The sequence below is a fragment of the Aulonocara stuartgranti genome, assembly GCF_965226115.1.
Source record: "Aulonocara stuartgranti genome assembly, chromosome: 13".
Taxonomy (NCBI): domain Eukaryota; kingdom Metazoa; phylum Chordata; class Actinopteri; order Cichliformes; family Cichlidae; genus Aulonocara; species Aulonocara stuartgranti.
The window spans coordinates 34,891,711-34,916,719 of record NC_138949.1 but is presented as its reverse complement, the minus strand read 5'-3'; the positions used below and the strand labels follow the sequence as shown (position 1 = coordinate 34,916,719).

At 49.3% G+C, this 25,009-nt stretch overlaps 3 protein-coding genes across 10 annotated transcripts in view; 2 read left to right on the top strand and 1 right to left on the bottom strand.

The window, feature by feature from the left end:
* Positions 1-25,009, bottom strand: part of tjap1 (tight junction associated protein 1 (peripheral)) — a 39,907-nt gene that overhangs the window by 2,704 nt on the left and 12,194 nt on the right. For 4 of the 8 annotated variants that reach the window (XM_082556553.1, XM_082556552.1, XM_082556554.1 and 1 more), the window contains 9 exons: positions 24,766-24,933; positions 21,603-21,631; positions 21,212-21,373; positions 20,528-20,594; positions 18,558-18,587; positions 17,115-17,222; positions 16,783-16,866; positions 14,917-15,585; positions 9,924-14,795 (listed from right to left, as the gene is read on the bottom strand). In XM_082556553.1, the coding sequence (XP_082412679.1) occupies positions 14,139-14,795; positions 14,917-15,585; positions 16,783-16,866; positions 17,115-17,222; positions 18,558-18,587; positions 20,528-20,594; positions 21,212-21,373; positions 21,603-21,631; positions 24,766-24,885 (1,926 nt within the window). In that variant the 5' untranslated portion in view covers positions 24,886-24,933 and the 3' untranslated portion in view covers positions 9,924-14,138. The other 4 variants (XR_014280387.1, XM_082556550.1, XM_082556556.1 and 1 more) reach the window with 4 other exon arrangements.
* Positions 1,630-5,572, top strand: yipf3 (Yip1 domain family, member 3). Its single transcript, XM_082556584.1, has 9 exons — positions 1,630-1,855; positions 2,442-2,651; positions 3,862-3,968; positions 4,051-4,096; positions 4,325-4,417; positions 4,496-4,627; positions 4,784-4,897; positions 4,987-5,110; positions 5,269-5,572. The coding sequence occupies exons 1-9, from the start codon at positions 1,790-1,792 to the stop codon at positions 5,388-5,390; spliced, it is 1,014 nt and encodes a 337-aa protein (XP_082412710.1). The 5' UTR covers positions 1,630-1,789; the 3' UTR covers positions 5,391-5,572.
* On the top strand, positions 6,838-8,765 carry dnph1 (2'-deoxynucleoside 5'-phosphate N-hydrolase 1). Its single transcript, XM_082556585.1, has 4 exons — positions 6,838-7,077; positions 7,995-8,066; positions 8,147-8,257; positions 8,337-8,765. The coding sequence occupies exons 1-4, from the start codon at positions 6,942-6,944 to the stop codon at positions 8,450-8,452; spliced, it is 435 nt and encodes a 144-aa protein (XP_082412711.1). The 5' UTR covers positions 6,838-6,941; the 3' UTR covers positions 8,453-8,765.

Below are 25,009 nucleotides of genomic sequence, written 5' to 3'. Positions count from 1 at the left end.
ACCATTGAGCGTATGAGGGGAAACATCAGAGAGGGGCCTGCTCAAAATGAGACCCTTGAGCGACAGTTGGAAAACATCACGGAACGGATCACTGCAGTTGTGAGGTCTCAGAATCAAAAGAACAATAACACCATGGAACAGAAGTTTGATACCATCATGGGGAGGCTCGCGACTCTCCAACGGGAGATCGAGAGGCCAGTGTCGGAGTCTTAAAGAGCAGCCTGAAAAATTCTCCTGGGCTGCTCGCATGGAAATTAACAAAACCAACATAAACATTGCGGACCCCCATCACGGCGCCAGCTGCAGGCCCAAGGCTGGAGCCGAACAATCACTCCCTGATGACGACTGTGTACGGCTATTCTTCCCATCCCATGCAAGGACACCTGGATTGGCTGGAGGACTGTTTACTTAGCCTGATAGGCCGAAGGACACTGTCTCAGCTAAACTATGGACACGCACCCACACACACACTTACACTGATAAGCACTCACTCATCACCCCTCCCTTTCCAACGCCTTCGATGCTTGTGCCCTACCGGGGAAGATAGCAGTCAACTGGACCTGTATTTGGTTGGAGGAGCTGGAGTGGGCAAATTATTTACTTGGAGGTCTTTCTTTCTTTTACCTTTTGTATCAGACACAACGCAGAATCACACCGGTTACACATATTAAAACTATTATCCTGTTCTACAATTAACATTCAACATGTTTGACCTTCTATATTTGACTTTAGACCTGTTGGGTTCATTTTGAGACAGAGAAGACAAACATGCTCAAAGTCATGAAGCAGTTGCAGGTTTAAGTTAAAAAAAACGTCTGACAAGTCTCTGCTCGCTCAGGAGACCCAAACCAACACAGAGCCTCAAACCCAGTGTTTTTGATCCCACCCAGTAAAGCGGACACTAATGTGTACCGGAAACCTACGCATACAGATCAGTATTCAAGGTTTGACTCTCATCGCCTTGAGGCGACTTATGTTGTGATTTGGCGCTATATAAATAAAATTGAATTGAATTGATCATCCACTGGAGCATAAGCTGAGTGTGATCAGGACGTGAACAGGAGCGAACACCATCCCCACAGACACAGCAGCCAGGGAAGCAGAGGACATCACATAAAGAAAACCTGTAGTGATCCCGTATGTGTCAGGAGTATCAACTGAGATGAACAGAATCAACTTTTTGGGAATTGCTTACCTGGATGATTGAGCATCAAGATATGTTTCCAAATCTTTAAAAAGACACATAAATAAGCGTGCTGTTGGAGCTCACTGGACCAGGATTAAAGACAACTTGGCATTAATCAGCTCTCAGACGTGATGAAAATAACATCAGACCACTCAGAGCAGATTTAATGTCACACGAGAAAGAGTTCAATCTCTCCCTGACTGAGATTTAAAATGTGTATCTTCATCTTTTCTAATTGCTACATGTTGCTGATTTTACAGTTTTGCTTCAAACTGGAACCCTTTGTTCTCGACAAACATCATCTGCATGTCAGAGAAGAAATGGAGTGGTGAGCGTCTGTAAAACATCGATTTGTCATGAGTGGAATCTCAGGACATGAATCAGATATGATCAAATGAATGAAAAAACTCTCACGGAAATATCGCGATATCTTCGACCTCCACGTCGACTGGGGATGTGGCGTCAGCCGGTGGGCGGAGCGTCCTACGGACCAAAACATCAGATTTTAGAAGCAGGAAAAGAAAAAGATCCATCCGCGGATCCACCGACCGAACCACGGACACAGACTCCACCCCACGGAGAGCCGCTGCTGTTGTGGGGAAAATGTCTTCGGGCTCCGGGAGCAGGAACACGGAACCATGGGGAAGCTTCGACGATAATCTCATCCAGGTGAGCTACATGCTAACAGGCTAACGAGCATCCCAGCCGGCCTATAAAAGTAACAGCACCTGAGTGACGCTGCAGGTTAGCCCGAAACAGCGTACAGGTGAGCTCGCGAGGTTAAAGCACTGTGAGGAATCAAACCATGCTAACATGGTAACAGGAGACCCGAGAGCTAACAGGCTAACACCAGGCTGACCTGAGATCAGCCGACTGAACATCTGTAATCAGCTGGAAGCTCCTCTGATAAACTGATTAACAAACTGTTGGTCGGTTTAACGGATCGATCCCTACCTCAGTAAGACTCCTCTCCGGTCTCCTTTTATGTCTCCCATGTTTCCTCTCCTGTCTCCTATGTTTCCCTTTCTGTCTCCTTCCGCATCTCCTATGTTTCCTTTTCTTCCACATCTCCCATGTTTCCTCTCCTGTCTCCTTATACGTCTCCCGTGTTTCCTCTCCTGTCTCCTTATACGTCTCCCGTGTTTCCTCTCCTGTCTCCTTCCACATCTCCCATGTTTCCTCTCCTGTCTCCTTCCACATCTCCCATGTTTCCTCTCCTGTCTCCTTCCCTCACTCTCGTGTTTCCTGCATTCAGGGCGGCGGCTCAGCGGTCATCGACATGGAGAACATGGACGACACGTCGGGCTCGAGCTTTGAGGACATGGGCGAGATGCACCAGAGGATGAAGGAGGAGGAGGAGGTCGCGGCAGAGGCTGCCGCCACCGAGGATGACGTGGCCGACGACGGAGAGTTCCTGGGCATGAAGGGGTTAAAGGGTCAGCTGGGCCGGCAGGTGGCCGACGAGGTGAGGCGGGGTTATCTGGTCTTAAACACTTGCAAACATTTTCTTCTTCTGTAGCTGTTAGCTGCTGTTACAGAGGCCAGCTGAAGCTCCTCTGTGCCACACAAAGACCGTGTTCAAAATTTCAGAAGGAAATTCAGGAGAAAGGTCTGCCAGCTAAAAAGATTTAATTTGTGTTGGCAGCTGAAATTACAAGTTTACACAGTGCTGTGGATCTGTGTGTGAAATCAAGCATCTGGTTCACCAAGAGGATAACCCTCAAACGGGCAGCACAACTTTCTATAGTGAGACAAAAACAAAGGTTATCATGGCTCCCACACAGTCGTGCTGTCTCCTGGCGAATCCTCCCCGTCCATCGCCCGGTATCTGTTCGCTTCTCTGTCCGAGACAGAAAAGGAAAACACCTCCCTGCCCAGCCTTGATAATCTAATGTTATTATCCATTCTTCTTCTACTGACTCTAAGTTCAGGTTCAGAATATCTTGCTCGGACGCTCGAACCCAGAGACTTATTCTAACCATTATCTGTGTGTAAGCGTGTTGCGAACAAACCTCTGCAGTCGACGTCATTCCTACAGTTTATCAGTCCGGACAGTCACGCCGAACGAAGCTTTCAACCTTCAAAGGAGTGCCAACCCATACGAGCACATTTGCAGTGTGTATATAAATATAATTACAACAGCTTTATTTAAAAATCAACCTAACAGCCCCTGGACGCCTCTGTTGTTACTTAGTGACGTCACTCTTACCGCTTTTTTCACTAGTACCTGCTCGGCTTCAGTCGTTTGACGTCAGCGGTGACGACAGTCCTGTGGCGTCGTTTTAACGTGACACAAACACGACACAACAGTGGAGGATGTCGAGGCGATGGTGCACCCGCTGCTCTGTGGCGTTCAGTCAGACGCCGCGGTGTTGGTTTGTGTGGCCACATTCCTTGTTGTGGGTTTCAAAAAAGGCGGTTTTGATTTTCCTAAAGGAGTCGCTCTCATGACTCATCGAGTGAAGCCACTGACCGGCCAATCGGTGGGATGCAGTCTGTTGATGTTAGATGTTTGGATCACCTCAGATCACTTGGAACCCTGGCCAAGCAGGTACTAAAGGTACTTTACCTGGTACCAGGTACTACGGCTAAAAGCCGAGCCGAGCAGGTGTTAGTGGAAAAGCGCTAACTCGTTTCTTCTTCTCTGAAATGTTTTACCTGTGTGATGCGTTCAGGTGTGGCAGGCGGGCAAGCGTCAGGCCTCCAAAGCCTTCAACCTGTACGCTAACATCGACATCCTGCGGCCATACTTTGACGTAGAGCCGGTACAGGTGCGCAACAGGTAAGACTTCCTCCTTCCTGTCAGCTGTTTCCTGCTTTCTGCTGAGACTAGTGCCAACAGCTAATGGCTGACTCCCCCGCAGGTTGATCGAGTCGCTGATACCTGTCCGCATGATCAACTTCCCCCAGGTATGCATGAGTCTCTTTGTCGTAGTGTTAATGGCAGTCAGTGAGCAGGCTTAGCGCCTCCTGCTGGACCGGAGGCTGGAGCTGATGTTCGTGAGGGAGCTTGGTGGTGGAGATGCCGATAAAGGGTTCAAACGTGTCTCACTGCAGTTCGATGGTCAGATTCACACCTGTACAGGTGATGTTCAGATCCAGGTTTAGGTTCCTCTGACGTGTGTGCTTCCTGTGCAGAAGATCGCAGGCGAGCTGTACGGGCCGCTGATGCTGGTGTTCACTCTGGTGGCGATCCTGCTGCACGGCATGAAGACCTCAGGAACTGTCATCGTAAGAACACACACATGCACACACACCCTGTTCATGTTTCTTTGTCTGTTAAAGTGTTCTCTGTGTGTGTATTTGCAGAGAGAGGGCACACTGATGGGCACTGCTATCGGGACGTGTTTCGGTTACTGGCTCGGCGTCTCAGCCTTTATCTACTTCCTGGCATACCTGGTCAACGCTCAGATCACCATGCTGCAGATGCTGTCCCTGCTGGTAAGTCCTGGAACTACACACACACACACACGCAGAACAGGGTGGTGTGTTTTTGCTGTTCTCAGATGTGATTCAGGTTTCTGAGCCGCACCTGAATGCAGCCCTCCTCCTCCTACAAGATGTCATGTGACCTCACCTCCTGTCTGCCGTTGCCAGGGTTACGGCCTGTTTGGTCCCTGCATCGTCCTCCTCGTCACCTACAACATCCACTTCCACTTCCTGTTCTACGGGCTGTGGCTGCTGCTCGGCGGCCTGTCCACACTGCGCATGGTGAGCTTGTCGCTTCCCATCAGCTCCTGTGCCAGGACACGCTCCCTGTGTGAGCTCACCTGTTTGTGTGTGTGTGTGTGTGTGCGCAGGTGGCGGCGCTGCTCTCTCGGACTGTGGGTCAGACGCCGCGGCTCCTCCTCTGTGGGACAGTGGGGCTGCTGCACATGCTCTTTTTGCTCTACCTGCACTTCAACTACCACACCATCGTAGAAGGTCAGAACCAGAAGCACAGAGACAGGTTTTTGTGGTTCTCCTGCTGCCGGTCCAGGGCGGTTCGGTCGGCACGGCGTGCTCTGTCTCGCTGGTTTTTATGCTTACTTCTGCACAGGTGTGTCTGCTGACTCGTGTTTTCTCCTCCGTGTTTGTTTCAGGGCTGCTCGACTCCCTGGAAGGACACAACATGGCGCCCATGCAGCGGGTGGCCAGAGACGTGCCCGAGGTGATGCTCAACGCCACGGCGAGGAACCCGGGGATGCTGCTGAGCGCCTACTGAGGGGAGGGGGTTTTTGTTATGTCTGTGAAACTTAAACGCTTCAATTTAAAGATCTGCATGTGTGTGTGTGTGTGTGTGTGTGTGTGGGGGGGGGGGGGGGGGGGGGTTGTTTCTTCTCCGACCTTCACTTTTTGATTTATTGATCGTGTACATATGGGATAATAAAGGTTTCATCAAGTTCAGACTTCCTGTACTTCAGTTTTTCCAAAATGAAAGCCTGTATTTCAGAGTAATGTTCTGATGCATTCACAGCTGTGTGTTGTCACAGGTGAACAGGAAGTCAGCAGAAAACTCACCTGAGTCTACTTCAGATAAAAAAAAACAAAAAGAGGTCACATGATGTGTGTTAAAGTGAAGATATTCATGATGTTTACTCGATTTAATAACTAAAACTCAGAACAGACACAAATATTTACAGCAACAGCACAAAAATATGAAACATCATGAACAGTAACAGATTCTTTTCTCACTCCAAAAAGAAGTTGTATCATAAACAAAAGTGCATTTTGTTGTTTTCACAGTTTTCTGCTTCCCACATTTATATTTATGGAAGAGAAATGTTCAGTGTGAGTCACTGCCGTCAACAACCCCGAACACGAGTGCTACTGATCCAGTCTGATCCAACACAAGCACCTTTCCAAGATAAACCACAAATCTGGTTATCAACCCGAACCTGAAGATGTGGATTCAAATGTGTTGAGGCGCTTCTTTCGGGTCGTATCAATGAATTATCGTCTTTAATAAATACATGAAGATCTCCAGTGCTGTTTCACAATAGTGACACAGTCAATAACTCCAAATACAACAGCAGGGGTTCAGAGGTCACCTCTCTGTGGAGTAAAGCTCTGCAGGGAAGCAGATGTTCCCCACAGCTGTGCCAGAAAACTCCCGACAGGTGATCTACTGGCAGGCTGACAGCACCTGTAAACAACGCCAGGAGCCACATCCATCAAATAATATCTGTGTTTATGAATTACTGTGCAGGACAGCAACAGCTGTTTCTGACAGTGCGACAGAATCGGAGGAACTTTGTTTGCAAACTGCAAAAATCTGAAGCCTCCAAACTGGAAAAACATCCAGGCGGGAATACAGGGAGGGAGAATCGGAAACCAGCTGTAAAGTACCTGTTAGTGGAAACACTTTTAGTGTGTCAGAGACCTTTGACAGTTGATGTTGTGCTTTGAAATGCCTTATTTTGAAACGACAGGAAGTTTGTCAGGACTAAACCACAGAAGAATAAGTTTGATTTTTAAATTTTATTTCACCCTAAACTCTGTCTGAGCCAATCAGAGTCTAATCAGCCAATCACAGCAGTGGAAATAAACACCTGTGTGTGGTTATAGATACAGGTGGGGGTGACCCTCAGGTGTCAGACCCCGTGAAGGCACGCGATCCCGATGAGGAGGAGGAGGGCTGTTGGCCTTTCACCTCCGTGACGTTCAGCTACCTGTCAGTCTGAGCTCAGGGCGCAAGCTCCGAGCGCGGTCGCCTGTTTCCGGTGACGTATAGCGACAGCGCGGGAACCGTCAGTAGAGTCTGAGTAGAAACGGGATGAAGGTTTATTTCTGCGGCAGCATCCGCGGCGGGAGGGACGACGTGCACGTGTACCGGAGGATCGTGCACGCGCTACAGAGCTACGGGACCGTATTGACCGAGCACGTGAGCAGCGCCGAGCTCAGCGACAGAGGTCAGAGGTCACACACAGAAAACTCATATGCTCATATGAACAAAGGTAGGACGATTTGCCACTGAAGTTCGTGTTGTGCGCATGCGTAGAAACAACGGGTAGGATGGTTTGTCGGGTAGGATGGATTCCCAGAACACCGGCAGTCAGAACGGTGCGCGTTCACATGGTGGAAGAGGCTGGGAATCGATTTCTCTGATTCTATTCGATTCCAACTGAGACAGTCAGAAATATCATAATTCTGATCAGTTATCAGCACATCTCCATGTTTTATGTCTGTGTATGAAAACAAAGCTGTGAGACTTCATCAGAGGTGTGAGCATTACAGCAGAGGCCTTCGTGTCAAAGTAACTGAGGATAAAAACATAGAACATTTTCCTGCTTTGGCTTTTTATAGCAGACAACCTCAAAAATATTAAACTGAAGCAAACCATGAATCAGCATGTGAACATTACCTGATGCTGCTGAAGTGAAGCACAGCAAAGTTACAGACACAGCTGAGCAAACATTTGTTCAGTATTGAAGAGCAGAAATGAGGCTGTGATGTCAGAGGCCGACACTGAACACAGCAGCAGACTGGTGCCTGACAATAACAGCGCTTTGATGGTAAACTGGTCTCTGAGGACACAGAGGGAGAGAGAGCTGTGCAGGAAGTAACAGCCAAAGTCAGAGTGACGAGCTTTATCAAACGTGAAGCATCAGAGAGGGCGAGGTCACACCAGCACCTGCTGACCTCCAAGGTAAAAAAAAAATTAAAAAAAATTTCAGAAATAAAAGCATTTGCGTCACAAAAATGGGCGGAGTCACATTAACTGTATCCGATTTCAGGTTTGGTTTTCTGGTTCTGACCTTCAAAATAAGAGTGTGTGTGTGTTTGTGTGTGCGTTATGTCACTGAACTGCTGCACTATGATTGGACAGGAGAGAACAATGCAGCGTCCGGGGACCAGGCCATTCACAACCGAGACTTGGATTGGCTGCATCAATCTGATGGTGAGAACCAATCGTTTTGTTGATCGTTGATCATGGAATTTGAGCCAGTGACCCATGTGACTTCTGACCTCTGATTTCAGTGGTTGTTGCCGAGGTGACGCAGCCGTCTCTGGGTGTTGGCTACGAGCTCGGTCGAGCTGTCGATATGAAGAAAAAAATCTTCTGCCTGTTTAGACCATCGTCAGGACGAAGTGAGTGCACTTCCTGTTTCCTCATTGACACGCTTCAACCTGGTTGGCTGCTTCGTGCTGACTTCCTGTTTCTGTGCAGTCCTGTCGGCCATGATCCGAGGAGCCACTGACGTCGAGAACTTTGTGGTGCGAGATTACAGCGAGGACGAGGTGGAGAAGGTTCTGGAACAGTTCTTCAGTAGCCTGAAAAACTGAAAGCAGCTGTTCCAGATGTGCATCGCCTTCCTAACTAAAGTGAAGCCCTGTGATTGGTCCATGTCTGTTAAAATCAAAGCAATTTCTTTTCCAATTGAGATCGTGAATGTTCTTGTGCTTTTAATGTGAAGGGACATGCTTCACGTGTCTCCGAGGATATTTCTTGCTGAAATGGTCATTATTGTTCTGATGGTTTCAGGTGATTCTCTTCTATTTTTTTCCTGAAACTGTTTTAAATTCAAAGACTCTGATTTGGTTCATACTTAATGTAAAAGTTCAAAGGTCCCCCTGCATTAAAATACTCCGGACAGTCCGTTCTCCGGCTGATTCCTTGTTCACTGGAAGCTTGTTACAGGTGATTCAAACTGCATTACCCACAATCCTTTGCTGAGTTATCGCACAGAGGGAGGCGCAGCAAGACTCAGTTCCTGCGGCTACCAGCAGGTGGCAGCAGAGCCTGATACAAATCTGTGTGTGGGGCTACTGTCCAGCCTCAGAGGAAACGGTCGCTGACGAGGCGTTCGGGAACAGCTTGATAAACCTGGTTATTTTTGCAAGCAGGTAACAGGAGCGTCCACAGACGCTACAGACCAGGTGTAACATACCTGGACGTTGGAATCTTTATTCCACTCGATCGACATAAGCTCTGACATCTGGAATTCCACCTTAAATACATGAGGAAAGGCTGCTCCTCCTCCCAACATTCAGCTACAAACTCCACACGCGTCACAGTGGGGGAAAATCTGCTGCTCAATGCATTTATTGATCAATCACTGAAAAGCAGTCCATCTCTGCATCCACATTCAGAACTGCGGCGCCATTAGGAGGTTGCCAGGTCCATCCCGGCTCCACCTCCTCGACCATCGCAGTGGTAATGGATTGGATTTCAAGGCACCCAAAGCGCTTTACAATACCACTATTCATTCACTCTCACATTCACACACTGGTGGAGGCAGCTACAGTTGTAGCCACAGCTGCCCTGGGGCAGACTGACAGAAGCCAGGCTGCCATATCGCGCCATCGGCCCCTCTGGCCAACACCAGTAGGCGGTAGGGTAAAGTGTCTTGCCCAAGGACACAACGACCAGGACAGAGTCTCCAGGGACCGAACCGGCGACCTTCCGGTTACAGATGCGATTCCCAACTCCCTGAGCCACGGTCGCCCCTAGTAGATAAAAACCTGCTTGGGCATGGGTAACAGAGAAGCATCGCCCATTTACTTGCGCAGTACCTCAGGGAACTACGCGAAGGTCTCACAGGTCATGTGACCCCACGATGAGAACACAAAAGGTCGAACACAGAGCGCCAGCTTCAGTCAGTCACACTGTTCATGAGCTGCTGTATTAATAAAGTTTGAACCAGGAAGTGAAGCTCAGACACGAGACGATCTGATTGGTTTGTACTGCATGAAGGAAATAAACTCCAACCTGACTTAAAGGTCCTTAAAACAATAACAGGCGAGGAGGCGGAGCTTTGTTTAAAATATTTTATTAGCTTTAAAATATACATTGTTTACAAACTGAGAAAATAAAATCGTCAGAGATTAACAGTCCGTTTCTGTCCGCCAGGCGAGACGCGGCAAGGACAGGAAACCACCCAGCTGACCCCGAAAACACCGCGCCTGGGGTCAGAGGTCGTGACCTCAGACAGCACCCGTTGGGGGGAGAGCGTAAGGGGCGGGATTACAATCAGACACTCCCCCACTAGTTACCGTTTGTCGGTCCTCGGGTGACTCCATGTCGTCTTCACATAAGCCCCCCGCCCGTCCGTCCGCCCGCAGCCATGATGGTGTCGGCTTGGTGCAGACACATCGAAACAGAACGAAAAAAGAAAATACAGTAGAAACGTGTGTTTACCTTTTTAGCGCCAACAGTGAGGCCGCCCAGCTCCACCTGCACAGGTGAGCCAACTAATAGAGGCTTCCAAACAGGATCTGACTCATCAACGCCATTTTTTAAAAATCATCTACTCTGTAAAAGGAGACGCATAACAGCGCAACACCACACGTTAGCAAGCACTGATAATGGAGCTTCCAAAAACATCAGACGAACACGACAACAGGAGCTGCTCGCCGCTGTCACGGGGCCTGGAAATCAAGGACCCACTGACGCGAACACTTGCATGTTTCTCTGATGCATGCTGGGACACAGAGTCACTTTAAACAGGAAGCAGACAAGAAAAACACCACTTCAGTCTGACCTTAGATCACCAGAGTCGTTCATCACCGTTTCCTACCTCTTTAGTTAATACTTTTCAGAATAAAAGCATTAACTAAAGGCTACAACACACTGACGCTGTGAAGTGTTTTAATGTGAAGGGTAAAACAAGTAGAGTGATGTCATTGCTCCGACAAGTCGCATCATTAAAGATGTACGAGTCCTCATGTATCATCTATTTATACTCTCTCTCTCTCTCTCACACTGACACACACACACCCCTACCTTTTGGTTTTGTACCAGGTAAACAGTACCAGGACTCCGACCCTGAAACCTGGTCTGTTTGGAAAGTCTCAGTGACCTCATTCCTCACAGTCTCACTCTCTCTCTCACACACACACACACACACACACACACACACACACACACACACACACACACACACAGAAATATTAGCGAGACGGAAAAAAGGTGAATAATTTAACAGCAGCTGACGACTCCAGCAGGAGGACGACATGTCTGCAGGATGAAGGACTCGCAAAAGGAAAAAAAGGTTTAAATGTTTCATCAGCTCGCAGCTTTGAGCTGCTCGCTCCGCTTGTCTATGTTTTATTCACCTGCAGTCTGAGCAGGAAGCCCCGCCCACCTTCACCTCAGTGTTTCCACTGGAAAAATGCCTGAAATGTCCTCACAAACACCTCAAGTCTCTATCAATACGACCCCCCCCAAACACACACACAGTCCACCTGGACACGCTCAGGGTTCGATGCTCCGGCGTGACGTTTGGTGCGGATTCGTTTACTTTTTCTGCTGTTTAATTTCAACTGAATCAGTGCGTACTCTTTTGGTCTGTTTCCCACCATCTGTCAACTAACAATCTGAAAACTACATCACTGTGACATCATCACGGTGTATAATGGGGCAGATGTAGCATGTTGTGAGGTCAAACAGAGATGGCGTCCTTCAGCGAGACATCGCGTGCTGATTCACATCGTCAAAGTTACCATTAAAAAACAAACAAACAAAAAAACCCAAAAAAAACCTCAGTCCCACGACGCCACGGTTGGACCAAGATGCCTCACTTCCTGTTTGAACTGTGAGTTACAGCAGCGGGCACATCTGACCTCACATGCGGTCACTGCGTGGTCGCTACTGTCACTAGTCGTTACCAGACGTACGAGTTAATCCAGTTGGTAAAATTTAAATTGACCAATGGCGGTAATTGATTGTGTCCTAAATATTATGCAGCCATCTGCCACCAGGTGGCGCATCGCTGTTGAGAAATGCCATAAACGTCAACATGAACTCCTCGACGTTTCCCCAGAGGAGGAGGGAGGCGTGAACTTCCCTGCTGTCACTTCAGATAATTGTCGGTGTGCATTGTTCATAATGCTCGCACAGCGTTTAGTCCGTTAAGTTTCAGACATACGCACAGGTGTGTAAATGTCACGTAGCATGCACACGGGCAGTTTACATCTCAGAAAGCGCTGAAACTCATCAAACAGTCGATTGTCGCTACGCCACAACCACAACTCGACCTTCCCACCACATCAGCGAGCGGCCTAGCTTTAACTTGTCAGCGGCTGCAGCGCTCTCCGCTGTGACATCACGTCCCGTGAAAGCGGCTGAAAACTGTGAGCAGCTCCCGTTTCTGTAAATAGTTTTCTCTGCAGGAAACCTGAAAAAAGCCCCTGAACATTCCACCATTAATCCATCCAATGATCGATCACCTCCGTTAGTCAGAGAGGCGGGACCAATCGATGACCCAACGTCGGGCCTCGGTGGGAGTGACAATCAGAGCTGTGAGGAGGCAACGAGCTGACATTCAATCAGAAGAAGAACAGAGTGAGGTCAGGTACGGAGGCTCACAGGTGCCACAAATATAAACTCCTCCAGGCCACCGGGGGCACTGCAGGAAGTCAAACAGATTCTTTGATTTCTGTTTTAACCCCAATTTCCCCCACTATAGAGGCTTTTATTTTGTAGGAATCAGTTTGCTATTTAAAGGACTATCAGTAGAGTTTTTGTTTTCAATCATCATTTAAATGAAACTGAGCATTTCTGGCACCGACAGGCTTCTGTAGACGCACGACAAAAGCACAAACTGACCGGGGGGGGGAATCAAAAATCACAAATCTATAAACGGCAAACAATAAAACTAATAACAGATCAATACTCAATATTTCACAACAAAAAAAACAAAAACATGACAGCAAAAAAACAAAACTGGTACATTCCAGGTGTGAGTTGAGAAGAAGCCCCGCCCCCAACCCACAGGCTGGGTGTTCGAGGGGGCAGAGGTGAATCTGGGTCAAAGGTCAAACCTCAGTCTGCAGCTCCACAACAAATCCATCAGCTGACTAAACAACAGGAAATCAATGATTAGTACAGACTTCAAAATAAGTCTTAGTAAAAAGACTTAGTGTGCCCGGTGTCACACTCACAACCATGGAGTGAGAGAGTGAGGGACTGAGGGCGAGCGAGGCACTGTCTGTGTGTGTCTCTTCAAAATAAAAGTTTTGCTTTTAAAATCTGTTTTTCTGCTCTGACACACACACACACACACACACACACACACACGACGTGGTTTTGAATGTTGATTGTTCAGAATTTAACTGAACCTTTAATTGTCCACATACTTTTGCTCATACTGTATAAACTCTATATGCAGACTCAGAATCAAAGACGCCATATGGACATAAATATGCGGACACCTTCGTGGAGAACCAACCAGTCAAAAGTATTTCTTTTCCAAATTCACAGAAACGTCAAACTTCGGTTTAGGCTGTCCACATACGGATGGACATTATCTGATGATTGATTGATAATCAGCTGATCAGAACTCTATTGGCCTCATTCACCAATATTTGCGTGGAAACGTTCTTAAACGGCGCCATATTACAGCTGGATTCACATGTGTACCGGCCGTTAATCCGTTAACCAGCCCTGCGCAATTGCAATATAATTAGCATACTATCCACATATGGCCCCGCCCCCATTTCTCTATCCAAGGACACACGCTTACGTGTCTAAGGCGAAGAAAAGGAAACTTGAATAATAGTGTCCAAGGAGGCCAGAAGAGGCGGAGCTTTCCACAGTGTTTCCACGGGAGCGGCCACGGTTCAAACGTAAACAAACCAAGTGACGGTCAGGCTAATGGGAGTGCTGAATATGTGACGTGGACGCTGCAGCGTTCTCTGACTGCGCGTACGGATTCGGGTACAAAAACAGAAATCACAGATTTGTGTGGACGCATTGTTAGTGAACGACGCCCGCACACGTGCACACGGTTTGCCAAATGTTACGATTGACGTGTCCACATACTTCTGGCCATGTCTCCTCTCTGCTACATCATCACCACTCTCGACACGTCATCAGACCAAAAGTATGTGGACAGTGATTCGTGTCTCACGCACACACCCGGGTCGGGCGGCGAGCTCGGCATACGGTAGAGTATGGCTATATCCTGGATGGGTGTGACCTCTGACCTCAGCATCAGGTCAGTGGAGCACAGTGCGGGGCGAGCAAGCATCAGTCCAGCAGTGTGCCTTGCTCCTGGGCGCGGGTCAGGCTGTCTTTCCGGTGCAGGTGGTGCACTCCCATCCTCTTCGGGCTCTTCTGGGGCCGATGCAGCGCGATGGCGCCAAGGGCGGGGTCCAAGTCCATTAGACGGGTTGAGATGACGGGCAGTTCGTGGGGCAGGATGTCTCTCTCCTCCCCTGAGCTCTCGCCCTCCTCCTCCAGCTCCCTGCGGGCGTCACCGGGGCTGGTCACCACGGTGACTGCAGTGTCCCCGCTCCCGCCGTCATCATCCAGGTTCATCAGCAGCTGCTCTCCCTCCTCCTCCGAACAGTCCCTGCCGCCGTAACAGCCCCGCCTCCCCACCCGCTGCTCGGTGTCGGTGTCTGTGTCAAGGCTGGAGCCGCGGCTCGGTGTCCAGCTGCGTGCCGACGAGCCCTCCTCACCGTCAGAGTACGCCGTCCTGTGCCGGTCTGAGGAGGAGGCCACTCCCACTCCCACCGCCACCTGCCTCCTCCTCTGCAGCTCCTGAGCCGTCTGGCTACTGAAGGACGTGCGGTGCAGCAGCGTGCCGTCGCTGGACGGCGCCATCTTCTCCACGAACATCCGCTGCCAGTTGGCGATCAGGTCTTCCTCAGAGCTGCCAGAGCTCGCGAGGACACTGGGTGCCTGAGTGGGAGGGGTTAAAAACAACAACAACATCATCATCATCATCATCATCATCATCATCATCGTCGTAAGCTCGCATCTGAGATTTAACTAGTGTGATGGTGGGTGGGGCTTCAGTTACCTGAGGCGGGCTGCTGAATGGGCTGGACTGGCTGGACAGCGGCTCGCTGGGGGCGTCTCTCTGTGATGGTGGCGTGCGCTGTTGGGCTCCAGAGGAGGAGGAGGGGGCGGGGCTGCCAGGTGCCAACCGCTCGTCGTCATTCTGCACGAGGCTCAGCGAGATGGCCTGCCTCGTGGCGTATGTGCAGTTGGGCAGCGGCGAGTTTTTCGGGATCTTCACTTTGTCGTCCGACGAGAACTCGATGACCTTGCGCCCGGGGTAGAGGGGGTGGGGTGGAGGTGGCGCCGGGTACGGGTTCAGCTTCTCGAAAGATGGAGCTCCACCTGCCTCTTCATCCAAGCTGCTTTGACTGCGACACGAGCCGTTCTGCTGCGACGCCTCCTGACCGGCACCGTTCTCCCGGCCTCGCCCCTCTGACCCCCCGGGGCCCGTCATGTCCACGTGCACGAAGACGTCTTCGGCGACGGGCCGGCCGCAGCTGCTGGACTGGGCAGAGTTCAGGACCAGCGGCTCGGGTTTCTCTAGGACACGGGCGATGACCGAGGTCGGCACGACGTCGGCGGGCGTCAAACTGAGCGTGTCTGGGTCCTGAGAGCTGGGGGCGGGGCCTCGCTCTGGGAGACTGCTCTTCATGTGTTTGTTCAGCATGTCCTGAAGCTCTGAGGGCAGCTGCACACACACACACACACACACACACACACACACACACACGTTTAATTCCCGTTCTTTCGGTACTCAGCTCCACAGACAGGGTCACAAACTAAAGTCTTCATCAGCCAATAAACTGTAGGTCTAAAACAAGAAGTTACAGAACCTGCAGTACCTCTAACAATCAGCAGAGGCAGCAGTGAGTCAGTCCCCCGAGTTACAACATCACAGCAGAAATGAACGTGTTTACGGCCGAACACACAAACTGTTTGGTCTCTACGGTAACACCTCTATCACGAGATGCAGATGACACAGTTTTATATATATATCAAAGAAAAGTCAGAGACAAATGTAACACCTGTCCATGGGGAGGATGCTTTTAACTCACTTGTCTAAACTGTATTGAGGTTTAAGGTTTCCATTATTAGGGGCGTGGCCTCTTGCTGCTAATGGTCTGCTAGGCTTCACCTGAACTGGAGCTCTTTGATACCTACGGCCAGATAACCACGCCTCTCACCCAAATATGTCACTTCCTGTTCCAGAAATCCAGCGCAGAGCTGAAGTCATGTGCAGTGGTTGTCATGGTGACCCATTTCAAAGTCAGTAGTCCTCACAAACACACAAACACACACACACACACACACACACTCCTGGAAATATCCGTGTGTGTCTCTAAACTAATGGGTCTGATGCAGGCAGCAGATCGATCCCACTCTCACGCTTTAATGGCATTAGCGCGTGTGCCAGTTTCCTCCATTAAAGCGTAATACTGGAGATTCATTCGCCCGCTTCCTGCTGACCAGTGGAAAACTCCTCGCCATCTGCAGCGGCGAGGACCTTCCAGTGACGTCAGCTCTGACGTTCAGTACTGACACTCTGCCTGTCAGCTGGAGCAAGAAACTACCACAGTTGGAGCAGAGTGAGAGGCAGATGTGACCTTTGAACCCAGAGACACTGCTGAGCTACACTGCCCTGATAACTACAGGTAGGCCCGCCCTCAGCTGCTTCCTGCAGTGCTGTGACGCCACAGGGACTAAAATCCTCCCAAATTAACTTCACGTTTGTTTCACTCAGACCTCAAAACAATCAGGAAACAGTTCACTAGGGTCAGAGGTCAGCTGAGCAGGAGGTTCATTTTCTCAGAGTCGCCCCCTGCTGGACGTTTGAGAGACTGCAGATTCAGAGCATTTCCCACTCGTAATAATAAAAGTTACTCACATCAGCAAATTTGTGGTTCCTGAAGTGCGACTTGTTGCACTTGAGCAGCTGAACGGCCAAATTACAGTCCTGCCTGTAGCGCTCCTGCAGACAGAAGACAGCATCAGTCAGAGCACGCTCAGAGGAAACAGACACCATTAAACAAAATAAAAGCCCATCCTGCAGAACAATGGTTTTACAGAGACCATCAATGGGGTCACAGCAAGTCTTGACAATCAGGAAGTTATCACACAGTAGTTTTTACTTCCTGTCGTCTCACTGTGAAACACCTGACACTTTGAACTTTGACCTGGAAGCTGAACGTTTTTACACAAGTGACTGTTTGTTCTCACGTTGAGCTCCTCCAGATGGTCGATTGTGTTTTTAGCCTCCAGCAGTTTGTTGGTGAGCTGCACGATCTCCTGGTCCATCGTGTTCTTGTCCCTCTCCACCTTCCGCAGCTGTGGGCGGGGTAAAGACAAAGCATTAGCGTACCAGCTATCAGTCACAGTAAAGCAGCCAATCAGGAGCCTGAGGCAACAGCAGGTGGGCCTTCAGTGGAAACCTACATTCAGATCATGTGGGAAAAAACTGAATCGCACATTTTTCCGTGTGGGCAACATGTTTGTAGTTTTCCGTGCAGCTCAGCTTCTCCTGTCAGCTTTTCAAACTAGTCCTCCTTCAGCCAGCGCTGTGAAGTTAAGCTAGTTTTCCCAGATCATTTGAATGCTGCATTAAGCCAGCAGCTCTTACAGATGCATTATGGGAAGCAGTGGCGTGTGCTAGGAGATCAATAAGATCGATAAGATCCCGATCAAAGCGCTGAAGCTGGAAAACAAGCTCGATGTTCAGCTTTTACTCTGCAAGCACGTCTCAAACGTGAGCATCAGTTTTCTGCTCATCGTCAGATCAGGACCTTCGTCCGCAGCTAGAGGAACGCATTCTGCACGCGTGCAGCACCACGGAGAATGTAATGGACAAGCTCCGCCCACTGCAGGTGGAAATGAGCACCATTTGTTACTGACCAACAAGTGTGCTGTTCACAGCAGCTCTGGGAAGGGGAAAAAAAAAAAAAAAAAAAAAAAAAAAGAAAAAAAAAATCGCTATTTTTTTTACATTTTTTTTATGTCAAAAGTTCTGATTTCCAGAAACATTTTATATCAAAATATGCTTTTTAAAAAGCTGCAAGAAACACAAATATTTAGTCTTAAATCAACATTTTAACAAAGTCTGATTCTAAAAATACAAACGACATTTTTATCCAACAAACAGAAAAGTCGGGATTTAAAATTAAGATTTGATATTTCTCCAAAAGAGGAAAAACAAACTTGAGAAAATATTCCGGGAGAAAAGTATTTTTGATGGGAATGATTTTCCTCACTATCGTGAATGTTCGGTAATATCGGACACCTTCAGTTCGTCCTGATCCGTCAGGCGAGCTCAGAAAACCTAAAAGCTAAAAAAAAACAAAAAACAAAAAACTGGATGCACAACCGCCATTGGCGGAGACGGGCGGAGTTTGAACACCAAGCCCAAAAAGTTCAAAACGCAGCGAGCCGAGTCTTTAAGGCGGAAATCAGCCGGATCTTCAGTCCAGCTCGGTCACAGAGAACTTACAGTAACACTAAAGGAGGAACAGGTGGAGGCTGATGGAGGCTGAGCTCACGCCTCTCAAAGCTGCTCAGGTTTCTCCCAGAAAAATCAGTTTAACAGCTGAACGAGAGGACTTGGTGCTCAAACAGGAGGAGGAGGAGGGGGAACAGAGAGGGAGGAGGAAGAAGAACATGAAACGCAACTGCATGAACCCATGTCTGACTGACAGCAGCCTGATGGAGGCGATGAGGATGGAGGTGATGAAGGTGGAGGTGATGAAGATGAGTCAATCCACCAGGGAGCAGCGTGCGAAAAAGGAGAAAGAAAGAAACAGATGAAGAACGACAGTCAGACAAAAACAGGAAGTTTGTCAACTGTTCACCACCTCTAACCCCACCCACCCCAGCTGAGCTCCCACCCAAACTTTCAGAGGTCGCTGGCACCCCCTGTGCCCACTCAGTGAGCTGCAGCCAACTGAGTCATTGCGTGTTCGGCAGCGTGCACACCTGAGCACCAGAAATACAGCGGTTTATGACGCTGCCCGTGTCAGAGACCACTTACAGCTAGCTGGCTAACAATTGCCATTGCGGAGAGTAAACGCTACATCACTTTGTGCCTGTAAATTATATCCTAAGGAGTGAAATAAAAACTGACCACAGACACAAACAGGCTAACGTTAGCTGCTCAGCGAAACTGGAAAATAGCCTGTTAGCAATAATGTTAGCAACATAGCTACAGTTAGCCAGCTAGCTGTGAGTCCGCTGCACTGCATGAACCTGGGGACAGTTGGCTCACATGCTAGCACGAATAAACTGACACCCAATATCCAATCTTTAAGTCTGACGTCATGAGCTGTTTCCGGGTCCAAACTCCGCTTCAGGTCCCAAAGTCAAACGAACACTGCGGCATCACAGAGAGTTAAAAACTGTCTAAATTCTTTCATCTTTAATAAAATGATCAGCGTTGCTGCTTTACCAGGTGTAACAATTAAGTTTATCATCCAGGCATCCATGAAAACGGAATTTATGACATTTAACGGAGTTAGAAGTTAGCAGGAAGTTAGCTCCCTAGCTTCTACCTAAACAGGACATAGCATGTTCTGACTGAGAGATTTCTGAAACAAATCCAAACGTAAGCTCTGTTATCACTTCCAGCATAAATGAAGACAGAAAACTAAACAGCAGTGACGTTTGTAGGGTTACTGAAGTTGGGCTAGCTGGTATTTAATGATGTCCTATGTGATCGCTAGCTACACAGCTATGTTAGCATAACAAACAGTGAAGCTGGAGGATGAAGCTAACTTCTTTCCACTCTATAAAAGTTAACGTGAAGGTTCCCGATGGTTAGAGACAAATGCAATCGCATGGCAGGATGCTGTAAACGGACCAAACTTCAGCCAGGAGAACAACTGAGATTATTCATCCACAATACGAGGTTAGTCATTCATATACTGCTGCATGGGCTGGGCTGCAGTTACATCATAAGGGTTTAAAACTAAGCAGCTGCAATAAAAACAGAGGCCGACAGTGATCACTGACTGTTTTTAGTGGCTTGTTCAGATTAAACAGAACAAGATACAAAGCATTAAAACATGTTAAAAGCACAACAGCCTTAATAAACAGAGCAGTTTAGACCCAGGGTTCATAAGTCATCACTTAAAGACCGAACAGCAGCTTCACTCTAATGTCCTCTCTGAAACGCCCGTGGAGCCACAGCAGCTCATTGTTTCTTTCATTTGGAGTCAGTGGGCGGAGTCATGCTGCTTGACACTCATTTGGCACTGTTAGTGATTAGTTGACTCAATTTCAACACCAATGCCAGCTAGCGTTGTCTGTGCTGCGTGAATAGTCACTGTGACAGTTTTTGAACATGCCGTTCCTGCTGATGACATCACCATAAATGCACACACTCAGTAACATAACACACCCCTGCACTGCCCAGTAACCCAAGGTCACTGCACATGCTCAGTGGATTTGTAAAAACACAGAACATTTTGTTTGAACAAACATGTCCAAACTGTAACCGTGGCTCTCCCACAGGTGATCAATACGCTGCCTCAGTGTTTTTATTCAGGTATTGATCAGTTATTGGATGAGCTCGATCAACCCTGTTGCTATGGTGCTCCCGAGTATCTCAAGGTCAAAGGTCAGGTGAGTGAGAGGCAGAGGTTTACCAGAGCGTGAAGTTTCTCCTCCAGATCCTGATTGGCTCTCTGAGACGCTGTGTAACTGTTCTGGAGTCTGCAGGTGGGAGAGAGAGAGAGCGCCAGTATGAGTAATGCTCGCCCGACCATAGACTGCAGCAGTGCGTTCGACCCTTCAATCGCTGCCGCGTCAGACACGGAAGCAGAGCGCTGGAGGCGAGGCTCATTGGAGGCCAGAGTGTTGAGCCGGAGCAGATAGAGACTCGGCGCTGTGATCAGCGTTTCCCCGCCTGTAGAGACGAGAAAACGCCACGTGGTTGGGTCGCGTAAGAGACGACCGGACTCCACGTGTGGCTGTGACGGCGGGCGTCGCTGACAGGTACATGAACAAGTACTTTCTGATCTGCGAGAAACACAGTACACACAGCAGCGTGACGGAGCGCGTGCAGACTCGGGCGCAGGCCGGTCAGCTGATTAACCTTCGATCAGAGCAAAGCACACGCGTACGGAAAGGGTCAGCTGATTTTATCGGCGCTGCGAGGATCGCGTTTGTTGGTTAAAGAAAACTCAACCGTGAGCGTACAGCTGCACGGGACCATTCATCAAAGTACAAGTACTGCAAACATCAAAGTACAAGTACTGCAAGTGTACTTCATGGAAGAGAGTGAGCGGTGCGACTGACACTCTCATTCCTGATGAACTGACTCCACCCACCTGCGGAACTTGTCTCTCATCTTGTCCAGGTCGTCTCGAGTCCGGCTAAGCTCCGCCTCCATGTAGTGGCGGTTGCTGTCAAACTCCGCCTCCATGGCCTCCATCTTGTGGGTGGTGAGAGAGAGGCGGCGCCGCAGGTCCTCATTCTGCTGCTGAAGGATTCTGGGAGGAGACAGGAAGTGATGAAGACAGAGCTTCCTGTTCAGAGACCACATGACCCTGGCTGAACTAAAAGCTGCTTCCTGTTAATAACCGACACTAACGGGACAAACAGCCCACACGTCCTTTAGTTTGAAGCTGCTTGATGACAAATGCTGCCCAGCTTCCTGTTTTAACGGCTAAGCTAATGAGAAGGCGTGACAGACAGGAAGTTACGTTCAAACGGACTCACCTGATCCTGTCCGAGTCCGACAACGCCTCCTGAAACACAACACGACATCATCAGACACACAACAAACTGCACTTTAAACTGTGTGTATGCGCGTCACTCTGGACTCCGCCCTGCGCTCTGCTCTCCGTCTCACTGTCACATGATTGGACGGACTGAAGCGGCCACCATACCCTTTGCAGCCGTAGCTCGGCTTACCGACACGCCGTCACCACACGCACGCAGCTGTATACAGGGAGTGCAGAATTATTAGGCAAATGAGTATTTTGTCCACATCCTCCTCTTCATGCATGTTGTCTTACTCCAAGCTGTATAGGCTCGAAAGCCTACTACCAATTAAGCATATTAGGTGATGTGCATCTCTGTAATGAGAAGGGGTGTGGTCTAATGACATCAACACCCTATATCAGGTGTGCATAATTATTAGGCAACGTCCTTTCCTTTGGCAAAATGGGTCAAAAGAAGGACTTGACAGGCTCAGAAAAGTCAAAAATAGTGAGATATCTTGCAGAGGGATGCAGCAGTCTCAAAATTGCAAAGCTTCTGAAGCGTGATCATCGAACAATCAAGCGTTTCATTCAAAATAGTCAACAGGGTCGCAAGAAGCGTGTGGAAAAACCAAGGCGCAAAATAACTGCCCATGAACTGAGAAAAGTCAAGCGTGCAGCTGCCAAGATGCCACTTGCCACCAGTTTGGCCATATTTCAGAGCTGCAACATCACTGGAGTGCCCAAAAGCACAAGGTGTGCAATACTCAGAGACATGGCCAAGGTAAGAAAGGCTGAAAGACGACCACCACTGAACAAGACACACAAGCTGAAACGTCAAGACTGGGCCAAGAAATATCTCAAGACTGGTTTTTCTAAGGTTTTATGGACTGATGAAATGAGAGTGAGTCTTGATGGGCCAGATGGATGGGCCCGTGGCTGGATTGGTAAAGGGCAGAGAGCTCCAGTCCCACTCAGACGCCAGCAAGGTGGAGGTGGAGTACTGGTTTGGGCTGGTATCATCAAAGATGAGCTTGTGGGGAATTTTTCGGGTTGAGGATGGAGTCAAGCTCAACTCCCAGTCCTACTGCCAGTTTCTGGAAGACACCTTCTTCAAGCAGTGGTACAGGAAGAAGTCTGCATCCTTCAAGAAAAACATGATTTTCATGCAGGACAATGCTCCATCACACACGTCCAAGTACTCCACAGCGTGGCTGCAAGAAAGGGTATAAAAGAAGAAAAACTAATGACATGGCCTCCTTGTTCACCTGATCTGAACCCCATTGAGAACCTGTGGTCCATCATCAAATGTGGGATTTACAAGGAGGGAAAACAGTACACCTCTCTGAACAGTGTCTGGGAGGCTGTGGTTGCTGCTGCACGCAATGTTGATGGTGAACAGATCAAAACACTGACAGAATCCATGGATGGCAGGCTTTTGAGTGTCCTTGCAAAGAAAGGTGGCTATATTGGTCGCTGATTTGTTTTTGTTTTGTTTTTGAATGTGGAGATGTTATATTGGTTTCACTGGTAAAAATAAATCATTGAAATGGGTATATATTTGTTTTTTGTTAAGTTGCCTAATAATTCTGCACAGTAATAGTCACCTGCACACACAGATATCCCCCTAAAATAGCTGAAACTAAAAACAAACTAAAACTACTTCCAAAAACATTCAGCTTTGATATTAATGAGTTTTTTGGGTTCATTGAGAACATGGTTGTTGTTCAATAATAACATTATTCCTCAAAAATACAACTTGCCTAATAATTCTGCACTCCCTGTATACCCGCCATTAAAGCGCAACAAGCTGCTGCAGTATGGTGTCAGCACGGAGACAACATCGCAGCGTAACCGCTGAAGAGCCAATCACAAGTTACAAAAATCAAGGGGTGCACAACCAGAGGTCAAAGCGAGGTCAGAGGTCAGAGTGCGTCACTGGGAGTTTGGTGTCCTATGTATTGTATGTGGCCCCTGTGTGATGTCATCTTGATGATCAATAACTAATGAGCTCAGTGTGAACCGCTAAGACCAGTCCGCTACCCTGGACTGGTGACCTTTCACCCGCAGCAGGAAAAGAACAACAGGAAATGGTTGGGGGCGGGGTAAAGGTGGAGTGGACCTACCTTGATGTGTGACAGCAGTGACAGATTAGAGAGAGGAGGTTTGTCCACCTTAACTCCTCTTTTCACCTGCCGTTTAGTCCCCGCCCACTCTCTGTACCCTTGCTGCTGCTTCGCGGTCTCCCGCACCGCCCCCTCCTCCTGCGTGCCTCCGGGCCGCTGCAGCGCTGCCACCCAGTCGTCCCAGCGTCGAGTCCGGTCTGCAGAAGACCCCTCCACCTGCTGGTTTCTGTAGGCGGGGTGGCGGCGCTGGGAGGCGGGGCTTATATACTCTTTAGAAGCCGACCTGCCGAGCAGTGTTAGGCGGGCGGGGCTAAGGACCCGACAGGTGATCTCATCCAAGAAGTTAGAGAAGCGGACCTTCTCCTGCAGCGCCTGCATCCTCCAGTTCCAGTCAGTCCTGACAGGGGAGGGTGGGGACGAGGACCGCCGCCAGGTCAGCCCCTGCTGCTCTACCCGATCCAGAGAACGGGTTGGAGGGCACCGGCTGGCGCTGCTCCACCCTCTGCCGTCATCTAGCATCTCCACCGACTTTGACTTCCTGATAATGTCATAGGTCTCCACACCCAGTGAAGTCGGCTGCTTCAGGATGCTCCGAGGAGCGCTGGCGGTCCGCGTCCGGCCAGCGGCGTTCATGCAGTAATTGAGGTGGTGATGTCTTCCTCGAGGGTTGCAGCTCACTGCGTGTTTCGGGGCTGGGGCGGGGCTTCCATGTCCCAGGAAAGCCTGGTTTCCTGTGTTAATGGAGGTCTTGACATTGCGAGGACTCGTGCCGCGCTGAGGTCGCGGCTTTCGGTGAGGAATCATGGCATCGTGACCGGATGCAGTCATGCCCGCCACCGCGGTTTTCGCTGAGCTGGGTTGGTGGATATGTCCTCTGAAGAGCGGCGGCGGGGTGCAAAGCTCCAGGCTGGAAAGGCTGGAAACCTCCAGCTCGCTGTCTGAGAGTGGCGGCGGCAGGGTTGGGACGCCAGGCCTCATCCCATCGCCAGACAGCCGCTGACGGACAAGGTGCTGCGGGGGGTGTGGAGGTGTCTTTAAAGTGTGTTTGATTACCTGATTGATGTCGGGCTGCGGTGCAGGTGGCGGTGGAGCAGTGGGCAGGGCGTGGCGTGACTCGCGGTGCTGCGGTGGAGCCTTACGGTACGGCTTCCTGGCCGGCGCCGCACTCGCCATCCTAGGCCGTGCTTCCTTCCTGTGTAACTTCGTGTCGGTCTGTCAGTCCTGCCAGGAGAAGACGAGTTAGAGGAGGCACAAAACGACTCGGACGCCCGACAACCACCCACCACAACGCCTCGAC